Source organism: Schistocerca gregaria, chromosome 3 (genome assembly GCF_023897955.1).
Source record: "Schistocerca gregaria isolate iqSchGreg1 chromosome 3, iqSchGreg1.2, whole genome shotgun sequence".
In the NCBI taxonomy this organism is placed as follows: domain Eukaryota; kingdom Metazoa; phylum Arthropoda; class Insecta; order Orthoptera; family Acrididae; genus Schistocerca; species Schistocerca gregaria.
Window position 1 is genome coordinate 901900130 of NC_064922.1, and position 15156 is coordinate 901915285.

Sequence of the window (15156 nt, forward strand, 5' to 3'; positions counted from 1 at the left end):
ACATGCCGTCCCTACGTGCTGTTGGGGCTCGCGGCTTCCGTAACTCGGCCCATACGTCACCGTCTGAAAGGCGGGAGTTTGCGCGGCCACAATGGGTAACCAGGGGCCACAATGACCGACCGCCGGGATGGCGCGCGTCGCTCGCATTTTCCGCTGGGATAACTCGAATGCCGGCCACTGGCCGCTGCAGGCTCGGCGCGGGGAATTGCTCTGCGTCGCAGGAAGTAAAGTGTCAACACAGTACAGGTCTCCGTCGTAGGGAAACAAATACGGGCGTTAGTTTTTTACGTCCTCCTTCTCTCCATCGCAAGTAATTTTAAATGCCTTGTTGCATAATTCTAAAATTGAAATATCAATGCACTCAGAATGTCACAGTTTTTACGTGCCACAATTTTCAAATATTTTCCAGAAATCACTGAACAACAGTGTGAATCCAAGTCAGAAAGGGTAATTTTTGGGCGATGCGCAGTTTGGATTAAGATCTGCAAATTATTAGTTTGTGAGTGATGTACTTGCGATGCTGAACGACCACATAAGGACAATAGGTATCTTCCATTAAATTTCGGCCATGCAGCAGTGCAAATAAAATTTCCTCCACTGATATTTCGGCCACGTATCGTCCAGCCATCCTCAGAGTGAGTCACAAGGCTGACGAAAAGATACCAAGCGCGGGCTTACAATGTTCGGCCACAGCTGACTTGTGTAGCTGTAGTAAGCGTGTGTATCTTCGATGCTCCACACACCTCTCATGAACGGTGCGTGTTGTTTGACCTATGTATGACTGCTCACAATTTCCGCAAGGAATCTGATACACACCCGCTTTACGAAGCTGTTAATCGTCCTTCACAGAGCCGAGTAAAGCTGCAATATTCGTGGGGGGCCGGAAGATCACCTTAACACAATGTTTCTCAAGTATACGGCCTATCTTTGAGGAAAGAGCACCCACATAGGGCAAAAACGCACTAGATCTGAATGAATTACTATCTTCTTCCCCAGCACATACCTTCTTTTTAGGCTGTGGCCGAACATTGTATTGATACAGGTCATTCCATGAATTACAGTAATGTGAAGAATTTAACATCCACCTCTTCTCTTTGGGAATCTGTATCCAGGTAAACTATAGAAATTAGACTAGCTAATAATTTAATAAATAGAGATAATGGTCTTAATTTGGACAAAGCATGGAATCCGGCTCTTGTAGTAATTAAACCGCAGAGAAGTGGTCATGGTGTCACCGGCGCGGATCATACATCGATAAGCGAATCGAATGTCTGTAGGCCTCCGCCACAGGCGGCGCGTGTGTAAGCATATTTCTCTGCCGCCGACCAGCAGCTGTGGCCCGCATGCGCAGTACCGCCACGGTGGAGCATAAAAGGCCGAGCTTGGCATCTTTTCGTCAGCCTTGTGACTCACTCTGAGGATGGCCGGACGATACGCGGCCGAAATATCATTGGAGGAAATTTTACTTGCGCGGCTGCATACCCGAAATTTAATGGATTGTTCATTACGCCGCGAGAAGTTGTAAATGCCCAATAGTATCTTTTTTGATACGAAAAAGCGTTTTTTATTTTATACTTTTACATAAACTAGAGCATTATACAGTTATGGGAGAAATTCACAAGCAGGTTAATTTAAATCTAGGAAATAGGAAATAGAAAGTTGTCCTTCAATGTGAACAAACAAGGAACGGAATTGAATCTAACGGGACTGCTGTAAAATTGAGGATATCTCAATATTCAGTTCTGGGTCAAACATCTATGCCTGACAAGTGATTAACTTTTCTATTTATAAATGGCGCAAATGCTTTTGAGAGAGGCATAGAAAGTAAATTATTAATAAATGAGGTAGTGAGTAACAATAGCTGGTGACATAGACATAACAATTTTTACTTGGCAACAAGAAAACACAGTGTCAACGGAGATGAAATTTTCGCGCAAGAAAAAGTTTTGTATCTCATGATGACTAAATAGCCAGTGAAGTCGAACATTCTGAACTCATAGCAGTGGAATTAAGTGAAAAGCTTTCTTTTATTCTGTACAGGATTCCTCGTAGTAGTTCAGAGTCCTTCGATGCTGTATTTCATTCATTCCAATATACTGTCGAAAATCATTGCTGCGCTCTTTATTCTTTTTCTTTCAGCTTCACAGTTTTGTCCAGTACTATGAAAATTATTTTTTAGTGTCATGTTGTGGAGTTGAACAGCTGTGACTCAAAGGGATCTGAGAAATACAAATAAATCGTAAATAAATGAACATCCTTTGCGGAAGACATGTCAATAAAAACGGTCGACAGAGACTGTCAAAACAATTGTACATGGGGCGGTTGTAAGCATCGAACCCGACCCAAAGGCTGAGTACTCTCGTGCGATATCATCCACGGTATTTTATTAAATGACACAAATTATATCTCGAGGGCCGCTTTAATTTCAGCGTGCAAAGGCCTGATTGCCTAACTTCAGTCCTAATTGATTCGAAAACGGTTCAACGTATACATTTTTTTTTCTTAGCAATTATTTCTCTGCATAATCTATAATGCTGGTATGTAATGTAAACCATGTTCCTAACGAGTTACTTTTTAAAAATTGGTTCGAAGACATATTAAGAGATACTTGCTACAGGTTGTTAAATATCCTTAGTGTTCCTTGAAGAAGCCGGCCGCGGTGGTCTCGCGGTTCTAGGCGCGCAGTCCGGAACCGTGCGACTGCTACGGTCGCAGGTTCGAATCCTGCCTCGGGCATGGATGTGTGTGATGTCCTTAGGTTAGTTAGGTTTAAGTAGTTCTAAGTTCTAGGGGACTGATAACCACAGCAGTTGAGTCCCATAGTGCTCAGAGCCATTTGAACCATTTTTGTTCCTTGAAGAGAGAAATTTATTTGTATTATCACCCTAATTCGCGTAAATATATCTGGCTGTTAAGCTGCCATATTCTTTGGCGACTGTAAACCAGCTCTTGTAGCTGAGTGTTCTTGTTAATAATTATTTTACCTTGTAGTACGTTCATGTTAAAAACCAGTACCTTCCACCATCATGTACCCATGATCCCCTCCGCCTCATACCTTACTGCAGGTTCTGTGATGTAGTTAATTGTCTCGGTTTGGAGATACGGTAGTCCTACCAAAGTTGATACGATAGTCAAGCTTTTCCCAGTAAACACGACAGAAAAATCGAATGCCTGGGATAAGATATTAAAGTTTGCCTTATTTACAGTTCAGCTTTAACAGTTGTATTAAGCTAATTTAACCAGTTTCTGTACTGCTTTGAAAAACTTGTACGTGGCAGGGGTAAATGAGCCATTCGTCGCCAGCTGATTGTATTTTTTTTATTTCGCCTTCGATACACGATGGTGCAATTACACTTATTGTTTTCTCGATACGCTACACTACACATGCTGCCAGTAGCTCCTTTTTTTATCTTCTGCGTTATCCATCTGGCGAAACCACAGATAAAAAATACTGCAAAATGTTTAATCTTTGTTTTTGAGCGACAACAGTACGTTACGCTAGTTGCCATAACTTGGATTAAGACATCCCTCTATTCTCGAACCACAACTACAGTGATTTCCGTCTGTATAGCAACATTCAGTTGTCTTACATTCGTACTACGTGTAATATAGTTGAAATATAGAATAAACCATTGATTTTATAGCGGAAAGAATAAAAATGAATGGGGAAATAGCTTCTGCGCATTAAAACTCGTCAAACTCCATCTGGCAGAACCACAGATAAAATATACTGCAAAATGTTTAATCTTTGTTTTTGAGCGACAACAGTACGTTACGCTAGTTGCCATAACTTGGATTAAGACATCCCTCTATTCTCGAACCACAACTGCAGTGATTTCCGTCTATATAGCAACATTCAGTTGTCTTACATTCGTACTACGTGTAATATAGTTGAAATATAGAACAAACCATTGATTTTATAGTGGAAAGAATAAAAGTGAATGGGAAAATAGCTTCTGCGCATTAAAACTCGTCAAACGGACATATTCGAGTTACAGTAAAGGCGTTCGTCTACTCATACATTGTTGAAATGCCTCGGATTGGCTCCGTATGCGGTGAAATTACACATGACCGTCCGTCTCTCTCTGTCTTAAGCAAAGTCTTTTTTTCTGATACACTTCAATTATTTTGAAATGCGCACTTATTTCGTTATTCAGGAATGACGTAATTCCACTTCATTGGGTACTGTAACAATAAAAATTGTTGTATTTACAGCATATCGTACCTCACACTTCACTGCAAGTACACTTCCTAAATTAATTCCATTACGAAAGTTACAGCTGCTGCTCCATACGTGAGAAAGATTTCTGAATCTTTTTCCTTCCTGTCATCCACACATCAAAAAATGGTTCAAATGGCTCTGAGCACTATGCGACTTAACTTCTGTGGTCATCAGTCCCCTAGAACTTAGAACTACCTAAACCTAACTAACCTAAGGACACCACACACATCCATGCCCGAGGCAGGATTCGAACCTGCGACCGTAGCGGTCGCTCGGCTCCAGACTGTGGCGCCTAGAACCGCACGGCCACTCCAGCCGGCATTCATACATCCATCATATCACTTTCGTAAGTGAAAAAAGATTACTTAAATGTTGTCTGTCCGACTCTCAGAGCCTATCTTGCTACTCAAGTCTATCTGTGATCTGCTGGCTATTCAGAGTCGCTCAGACGTGGAGTCCCATACATTACACGTGCGACCTAGATGTGTTACATCACTACTAAGAAAACCATTGGTGCCATATAGTTAACTTTAAAGTCAGGTATTACGGTAAAATGTTTCATTGTGTGATGCTGTCTCTTATTGTCTGATTACATTATAATTCTATTCGTGCTTAATTCTGCTGCATACTGGTCCAATCAGCTACATTTTAACAAAACATGGTTAGATTAAAGTTTAGACTGTAAACCAGATATGTCTGTTTGACGGGTAGTCCTACATAGGTCCTCTTTTAATTTTATATTTTTCCCACTAAACAATGTTAGACTGTAGTTTTATCCAAGCTGGGTCTTCTTTAGCTTTGTGGATTATTCACTTAACGATTGTTGAGGAGAAGGCAATCATCCACGAATACGTTTAAAATGTAACGTGCCTGGCTGCTTTCTTGACCAACAATCAAAAAATTGTTCGATTGGCTCTGAGCACTATGGGACTTAACATCTGTAGTCATCAGTCCCCTAGAACTTAGTTAAACCTAAGTAACCTAAGGACATCCACACACATCCATGCTCGAGGCAGGATTCGAACCTGCGACCGAAGCAGTCGCGCGGTTCCGGACTGACTACCTAGAACCGCATGGCCAACGCGGCCGGCGACCAACAATCCTTAACAAAGAACTGTGTTAGAACTGACACATTTTCCGATGAACTGTTGCTACTTAATGTTCTTACTCACAATCGAGATTTCGGCCCTTTACGTCATTTTCGACTGATAGCTTACTGTTCAATGCATAATCGTTAGTGTTACATATGGATTATGCTTGACACAAGGATATTGTCCTCTTCAAACGGGACACTTGTGGTGGTGTAAAGAGCGACGTTTAAGGTGGTTTAAAGCTTGACGACACTGTACAATGCATGACTAAACTCGAGTGATTTGGGCTGATGAATGACGCTGTGCCCTGTAGCAATCCAATGATCTTTATCGACAGCGGTGAACCACCGTGGACGTGCTGTTACAGGTACACGGGTGTTGTTCGTGGTCTGAAAATGGTATATTCTGAAGGAATGAACACATTTCACAGCTGAAATGGGTTGGCCTGCCCAGAATCCCAACCCGAATCCAATGGAACACCTTTGGGATGAGTTAGGACGTCGACTTTGCCCCAAACCCCAATGCCAAACGTTACTACTTTCTGTGGTTTCGGCTACTGAGGGAGAATGGGCTGCCATATCTCTCAGACAATCGGGCAACTTACTGGAAGTGTCTACAGTTGGGGTAAAGCCGTCAATAGGCGAAGGTTGGACACACCCCATATTAATGTCCACTAATAGGTTTCCGGATACTTTTGATCAGATAGTGTACATTTAACAGCAGTTCAGGAAGAAAACGTGTTCTTTTTAGGGTTCCAGACCTCAGTAGGTAAAAACGGAACCGTCATGGGATTACTTTTTTGTCCGTTCGTCCGTCTGTCTGTCTGTCTGTTTGTGTCTGTTTGTCCGATTGTCAAAAACCCTTTTTCTCAAGAATGGATGGACGTATCACGTTGAAATTTATGCCAGATTCTAAGTTCTACATTCCTTTGGTGGTGTAGAACCTGAAAGCTTCTAAGTCAATGCAGTCAAAAGACGCGAGCATTCAAGTCACATATTTTGAGACTAAAAAAACTAACGACGTAGAATAATAAATTCTGGCAAAAAGAAGCAATACCTCACAGCACGATCAATGAAAAATTGTTAATTGGTGAAGTTATCATATGAAAATATAATCTTTTTGTCATTCGTAATCAGGCAATCTGTCTGATTCGTCACTAAAGGCCTCTTTTTCTCAGAAACTGGTAGACATTTCAAGTTGAAATTTACGTCACGTACTAAGGTCTAAACTCCCTTGGCGGTATAATAAAGGTCACTTGCTAAGTCAATGCAGTGAAAAGATATGGCCATTTATGTCACATATTTTTATACTCAGGGTACTTTCCACTGACATAGAATCATAAAATTTGGCAAGAAGCAAGGTCACGCAGTACAACCGAAGGAAAAATCTGAAAATTGTTAATTTGTAATTATATTAGGCGAAAATAAAATCTTTTTGTCATCTGTCTGTCTGTCAATCCATCTGTTAAGACCACTTTTTCTCAGGAATGGGTACACGTATCATGTTTAAATTAGTGTTACATACTAAGGTCTACAGTCCCTTGCCGATGTTAATAAATATAAGTTTCAGAGCCAATTCAGCCGAGCGATACAGCCATTTATGTCACACATTTTGATGCTCGAAAATTCACTTATCAGAAGCAGTAGGGTGTGTGTTGTGTATTGAGCAGGGGCCCTAGAAACGACGGAGAGGCTTCATCCCGCCGTAGCCCTTAGTGGTTCACGGCCCCTCTACAGGCCACAGCAGCCCACCCATCCCACCGCCGCCCCACACCGGACCCATTGTGCGGTTCGGCCCCCAGTGGACCCCCCACCCAGGAACGTCTCATAGCAGACGAGTGTAACCCCAAATGTTTGCCCGATAGAGTAATTATGGTGTACGCTTACGTGGAGACAGTGTTTGCGCAGCAATCGCTGACATAGTGTAACTGGCGGAATAAGGGGAACCAGCCTGCATTCGCCGAGGCAGATGGAAAACCGCCTTAAAAACCGTCCACAGGCTGGCCGGCACACCGGACCTCGACACTAATCCGCCGGGCGGATTGGTGCCGGGGACGGCACGCCTTCCCGCTCGGGAAGCAGCGCGTTAGGGAGCGCGGCTAGCAGGGCGGGCCCCTATAGGGTACTTCATCTTTGTTCTAGAATAATGGAATTTGGCAAGAAGTAAGGATTTGACCGTACAATTAAACGATAAATCATAAAATTACTGTAGAATGAAGGCTTTCACGACCGGGAGACATGGCTGTTGTTATACTTTCCGGGATGTGAGGTCGTGGTCCAAGAACTTTTCTGCTCCTTACGTTTCGTCCAGGACTGCGCTGGACTTCCTCAGAGGCGCTACTCCAGTCGGCAAGACTCAGCGGAGCAGCGCCTCTCAGGAAGTCCAGCGCAGTCCTGGACGAAACGTAAGGGGCAGAAAAGTTCTTGGACCACGACCTCACATCCCGGAAAGAATATCAACAGCCATAAAATTACTAATTCGAAATTATACTGCAGGAAGAAAACTTTCTTTTGTTATTCGTTATCGGCGTCAAACTTTAAATTAAAACAATCTCGAAAATCTTAGAATCGCTGGCACTGATATCTTGCCAGTGTCATTGTCGGTAATAAGCAAAAATCGTCGATATTCCCAATTCCTGCAATGGATGGACTGTCTATATACTTAATTATATTTGTACAGAATTCTCAGTGTGCAAATCCTACTCCCAGATGGCCAATTTTGTAAAAATGTCACAGGACTGCGAAGGTCGGTAAACAGAAAATAACGATCGTTTTATATTTTTATTTTAACTGTGTTAAAGCTAGTATGTGTTCAGAAGCACAGGAAAATTGCTACTCAGCCGAAATTGTGTAGTTTTTTTAGGATTTTGTGTTAAAGGGAGTTTAAACTCAAATAACAACGGCGAGCAAGACCGATTGATGTCATTCAGGAGACTTTGCTTCGTGTGGGGGCCCCACTGCAGTTAAACTATTGACCGGTGTTGAGTGTCTCATTGTTCGTGCAGTGTTGAAAGTTAACCTGGAACGTGTGGTGCAGATGTGTGCGTGTGCCGGCAGGTTCGTCCGCGAGGCGACCGGCTTCAACGTGGACATGCGCATCGGCATCCACACGGGCAACGTGCTGTGCGGCGTGCTGGGGCTGCGCAAGTGGCAGTTCGATGTCTGGAGCGACGACGTCACGCTGGCCAACCACATGGAGTCCGGCGGGCGGCCCGGGTGAGCGCCGCGGGCCGCGCCACGCTCTCACATCCACGCGGTTCCATTCACTGCCACCAGGTTTTGAACGCAGCGGGTCCTGTCTTGGAAACAGATTGTAAGATAAACGTCGACAGGGGCTCATGGTCGAATGTACCTTGTCCCACCTCTATTGAAAACAGATCAAATGTGTGCGAAATCTTATGGGACTTAGCTGCTAAGGTCCTCAGTCCCTGAGTTTACACACTACTTAACCTAAATCATCCTAAGGACAAACACACACGCACCCATGCCCGAGGGAGGACACTAACGAATGCGAAATGCACTTACAATCAGAGAATTGAAGCGGTTAACAGTTACATCTAACCACAAGGTCCCTCTTTTGTTTAACTTCAACTGTTTGATTGTTTGCTTATCATATGAAGCCTTATTACGTTTAGCTGACCAGGGTAATTTGCAGTCTGTTCCAGGACACTAATAATAAATTAGTTGATCGTCAGAAGTAATTACCTGTGAAACGCATTACTCAGCACTTGCCCTTCAACTACCAAGACTTTGTTTTGTTAACTATCAAATGCATAAACCACGTTTGTGTTGTATTGTGTGTACGTTAACCGAGGACATAGAAAAGACGGAGAATCTCCGTCCCCTCCGCTCCACACCGAACCCAAGGCTATTGTGCGGTTCGGCCAGGCCACCGGTGAATCCCCCGAGGGAACGTCTCACACCAGACGAGTGTAACCACTATGTCTGTTTGGCAGAGTAATTGTGGTGTACGCGTGCGTGGAGAACTTGTATGCGCAGCAATCGCCGACATAGTGTAACGGAGGCGGAATAAGGGGTAGCAGCCCACTTTCACCGAAGCAGATGGAAAACCGCCTAAAAACCATCCACAGACTGACCGGTTCCGCCGGGCGGATTCGTGCCGGGGACCAGGTGCTCCTTCCCGACCGCAAAGCCGTGCGTTAGAACGCACGGCCAAACGGGGGGGTCCTAAACCACGTTCACTTTCTGGTATAATACTTCGAAATTATACAGAAACAGAAAACTGTTCACTGCTCCATAAACACATCAAAAAATGGTTTGTCATGGCCTTGAAAGTAATCCTTACCTGTAGAACTAAGATGCTCCCTGCACTGCGACAACACCCGTTATAAATCGCTTTTCTGCGTCTGGACTTACTAGCACACGGATGGAGTGGACAACCAGTCGGTCTCAAGCGCGTTCTGTCGTGGACATGTCTGGGAATCTTTCTGGCGACTTGACTATCTCAATATCACACAGAGAGTTCATAGAATCGCAAGCCACGAGAGGAAGAGCTCTGTCGCATGAGGTGTAACACATGAGGACGTAGAATGTGGGTGAGGTATTACTCTGGCCATAAGAGTTTCCTCAGTTACTGCCAGCTGCGACTTTCAGCCATAGCCGATAGCTGTCCACGCCATGATCCCGGAGTAAACCTCGCTAAGCCTCTCCAAAACATCGGAAGAATGGAACTTCTCTCCAGGTCACTGCCATACTCGCCGAAGACGGTCATCCAGGGTACTGCAGAACCACAATTCATTTCTGAACGTAATGCAGTGACATTCATCAGCAGTCTGTCATTGCTAACCACGGTCACCTCTCCAAAAGCAGCCATTTGTGTAGCGCTGTTAACTGTAGCCCACACATGGGACGGTGATTCCCTAGTCCCACTGCTGCTGGTCTGACATGGTGCCTCACTTGTTCTGGGTTAACAGGCACAGCAATGTGTAGGGTTTACGATGTGGGTGATGCTTAACACGGCGATGTTTCCTTTTGGTGGGCAGACGTGCTCCACCGGAACCTTGATGGATGTATGCCTTCTCTGACATCCTTATGCAGGCCATCATCGGGCCAATGTCACGTTCAAAAGCCTCTCAAATCTGGATAATCGACAATTCCAGAGGCTGGACGAATGGAGACCCATAATTAGGAGCAGTCAAACTCCTTTAGGTGCTGTAATGCTGTCACACACGAATAAGAGGCATTTCCGTGTCATTCACAGTGATTACTCAGCATCTGACGCTGTTCATACCCTATCATAACTAGTTTGTTTGTGTTGCCATCCTCCGCAGCAACCATATAAATACTTGTTTTGTAAATAAAACTGCCTTTTTCTGCTGCTAGTTACTTTATTTATCCCATATGCGTTTCGCCTTCTCCTGTTCCAAGGCATCATCAGTGGGATCTATAATCATACAGTTTTGTTAGTTATAGATTATCAAACAGTGTACTTAGCGATTTTTTGTAAATATAATATAATTTAATAATACTGTCTAATGTAGTAATAATACAACCTAACATCTCTACAATAACTCATCCATGAACCTTCCACAGAATATTGAAACGAAAAGTCAAAACAGCTGTCACCAAAGTTTTCAGCCACTCGTTAACAGCTAGTTCACACCCATACCACCCTCCCCCCCCCACCCCCAAAAGAAAAAGTCAGCTCTATCCCCCCCCCCCCTCTCTCTCTCACTCATACACACACGCACACGGTATAAACATCATAAATAGAAGTTAGTAACGAACATATACTTCTTTAGGTTGGCAACAAATAAGTAAACATACCGAAAAAGATGAAACACGTAATGGAGTCGCAATATTTACGCTGTGAAAAGAAGTGTACGACGAAATAGTTGTATCGAGTGACAAAAGAACAATAGTCCGCCACAAAAAAAAGAGTGAGAAACATGGTGAACAGTGTGTGGAAGGCAAGAACACAATGATGTGATTATATGGTAGTGATAAAAGTTGTAGTGCGACCTCCAGACCAGATGTGAGGAAACACAGATCAGCAAATCGTAAGTAATTATTTTTTTTACAAAAAACTGTGAAGTGAACTGTTTGATAATCTATAACTAACAAAATTGTATCTTTATAGACTCCACTGATGATGTCTTAGAACAGGAGAAGGCGAAACGCGTACGGGATAAATAAAGTAACTAGCAGCAGTAAAAGGCAGTTTATTTACTAAACAAATACCGTATCATACCTGTTAACTACCTTAAATACGTACGACACTAAAGCACTCTTGACGCCCGTTCTAGCTGTCACAGAGAATTACAACTGTTGCGTATGTTGGGAAATTACAATGACATCCGCTCAGACCAATCGATGCTTTTTGTCTGACAGTTATGTGGTGCACAATGCAAACCACAGGAGTATAGAGACACACGAAACATCTACTGTGTTCTCCAAAACCAGAGTTCTCCATCCGGCTAGAGTAGATATCACTGACTAGTCCGTTGCGACCATACCTTACAATACCTTTTTGCCTGACAGTTATGTGGTGCACAATGCAAACCACAGGAGAATAGAGACACACGAAACATCTACTGTGTTCTCCAAAACCAGAGTTCTCCATCCGGCTAGAGTAGATATCACTGACTAGTCCGTTGCGACCATACCTTACAATGGAGCAAACGATGAAACTTCACTCGCAGTGACTTCATTTCATTTCTTTTGTACAAAAAGCGACAACTGATCGTAATTTGGGATACGGTTATTGATTAGGTAGTTTGCATTCGTTAATTATTGGATAGCTTGAATGTTCCTCATTGGTGGTTTTTGAATAGGTACCTTGCATTACACTGCGGTGAACAATATGCCTTATTGATTACATACCTTGCATCCGTTAATTACTGGATAGCTTGAATGTTGCTAATTGGTGGTTTTTGAGTACGTACCTTGCATTACCCTACGGTGAACATGTTTTCATAAATAGCTGTCGACTTCTGTATTTGAATCTTGCGAACCGGGGCTCCAAGTTCGTACCTTAACAGATTATCGAAACGACACCCTGAGGTGAAGTCTTGTTTCCATAAACTGCTGGGCCGGCTGCGGTGGTCTCGCGGTTCTAGGCACCGTGCGACTTCTACGGTCGCAGGGTCGAATCCTGCCTCGGACATGGATGTGTGTGATGTCCTTAGGTTTGTTAGGTTTAAGTAGTTCTAAGTTCTAGGGGACTAATGACCACAGCAGCTGAGTCCCATAGTCCTCAGAGCCATAAACAGGTCAAAATGGCTCTGAGCACTACGGCACTTAACATCTGTGGTCAGCAGTCCCGTAGAACTTAGAAGTACTTAAACCTAACTAACCTAAGGACATCACACAACACCCAGTCATCACGAGGCAGAGAAAATCCCTGGCCCCGCCTGGAATCGAACTCGGGAACCCGGGCGCGGGAAGCGAGAACGCTACCGCACCACCACGAGCTGCGGACCGTAAACAGCTCCCGACGTCAAATTTCATGACTTTCCTTGCCTCAGTTGCAGACGGCCATGGGACAGCAATAACTCCACTCTCTCTCTGTACACCTCCCTGTCTGTCTCTCCCCCCCCCCCCCCCCCGCCCCCCCCCCCCTCTCTCTCCACTTTGTTTGTCGCCAATACGACAGACAATGGCATGATTTCAGGTTCTGTCGTGTAACTTGTCTACAGCAAACGTCTCATAATGGAATGACTGAATCACCTCGTCATTCAACCTGGTGGTTTAGTGATGAAGTAGGAGTTCGGAAACCTGAAGATTGCGGCATCGAATGCTTCCCGGAGCACGAAATTCATGGTGTGCCTTCATGTAGTGTTCAACTCTCAATGTCATGAACATTTGCCAGGAGCGACACGTGGTTCTAATCCCAAGTTAAACCGGAGGTCCTGTTCCCTCGCTAGGATTACTCGAGGTATTACCCGTGGTCTAGTGGTAGCGTCTTTGATTCATAATCAAAACGTCTTCGGTCCCGCATAATCAGCATTGGCGGCCGAAGACTTCCGACATAAGAAGTCAGCCTCATTCTGCCAACGGCCTTGTCAAAGAGGGCGGAGGAGCGGATAGAGGTTCAGGGCACTCTCTTGTCCTAGGGGTGGGAAATTGCTCCTAAAGGCGGAAGAATCAGCAATGATCAACGACTTGAGGATGCAGAAGGCAATGGAAACCACTGCATTAAAGACACGTAACGTGTATCCACAGGACATGTGGCCTGTAGTTGAAGAAGTGTCATGATGATCTCTCCATTGGCAAAAGATTCCGGAATACTCCCCCATTCGGATCTCCGGGAGGGGACTGCCAAGGGGGAGGTTACCATGAGGAAAAGATTGAATAATCAACGAAAGGATAATGTCAGAAGCTTGAACGTGGTAGGGAAACTAGAAAATCTGAAAAGGGAAATGCAAAGGCTCAATCTAGATATAGTAGGGGTCAGTGAAGTGAAGTGGAAGGAAGACAAGGGTTTCTGGTCAGATGAGTATCGGGTAATATCAACAGCAGCAGAAAATGGTATAACAGGTTATGAATAGGAAGGTAGGGCAGAAGGTGTGTTACTGTGAACAGTTCAGTGACCGGGTTGTTCTAATCAGAATCGACAGCAGACCAACACGGACAACGATAGTTCAGGTATACATGCCGACGTCGCAAGCTGAAGGTGAACAGATAGAGAAAGTGTATGAGGATATTGAAAGGGTAATGCAGCATGTAAAGGGGGACGAAATTCTTTCGCTTCGTTGTGCATTTGCATCCTGGTCTCTTCTGTGTTGTGGTATCAAATTAATGTTTTTTGATGATATTCCTGAATTCAGTTATATTTTCTGCATTGTTTACTGTTATGTGTGCTTGTATGAGGTCCTCTTCAACTTCTTTTATGCATTTTGTTTTTCCCCTGTCTGGGTTGGTGACCTAAAGAAATTGACTTGAAATTCTGTTTTCATTAGCATTTTTATTATTATTATTATTATTAGTAATATTTATGATCTCGTCACATTTCAGCTGGTCTGCAATTCTGTGGCGTGAACAAGTGGGTAAGAGTTGGCTTGTTATAAGCTGTGGGAATGTGATCTAGCTACTGGCTAACCAAAAAGAAATACTGAATAATAAAATTCTTTTAAGGCAGTTTTCAGCGTCAGACCACACAACTGTCGACGTCTTAGCACGTCTTCGTCCGACGACACTAGAAGCGGGTATAAGGATGCATGATTGCGGACATTACCCGTACCATTTCAGCTCATAAATTAAATGTACACTGATGATGACTTACACATAGTGAAAAGTCTGAGTAAACCGCGTAACCTTCCACCTCCACTAGTCCTATATTTCAACGGATATTACAGGTCCAATTTTAATTAAAGGCAAGTTTAGAGAAATGAGCAGGAGAGCATGCGCTGATCGAAAGCTACTTCCCCTGTACTGGTTGCTTCATTTCGTCAGACACAGGGCTTACATCGCATACGAAGCTCCCAGTATTAAATTTTGTTCATTGAGAAAGTCACACCCAGTATTAAATTTTGTTCATTGAGAAAGTCACACGGCGCTAAGGGATGGTAGATTTCTCATTCCTACAACGCTAGTGAACATGCGCTGGCACTTCCATAATACACTTTAAGACCAAAAAAAAAAAGCAAAACCGGGCACCACGAAAGAATTATCCGAATGGGAAGGAAATCGGTAGGTGTGATGTACATGTACTGAGAAACAAGTGATTACAGTATCAGAAAAAGTAGATGGTTTATTCAAGAGCAAGAGCTTCATAAATTGAGCAAGTCAATAACGCGTTGATCCACCTCTGGCCGTTATGCAAGCATTTATTCGGTTTCACATAAATTGATAGTGTTGTTGCATGTCCTCCTTAGGGATATCC

The 15156-nt window shown here is 43.7% G+C and overlaps 1 protein-coding gene across 1 annotated transcript in view; it reads left to right on the forward strand.

Moving 5' to 3' along the window:
* LOC126355193 (adenylate cyclase type 2) overlaps window positions 1-15156 on the forward strand; it is a 286733-nt gene that overhangs the window by 163164 nt on the left and 108413 nt on the right. The window contains exon 6 of the mRNA XM_050005421.1: window positions 8370-8528. Within this exon, the coding sequence (XP_049861378.1) occupies window positions 8370-8528 (159 nt within the window). The remainder of the gene's footprint in view (window positions 1-8369; window positions 8529-15156) is intronic.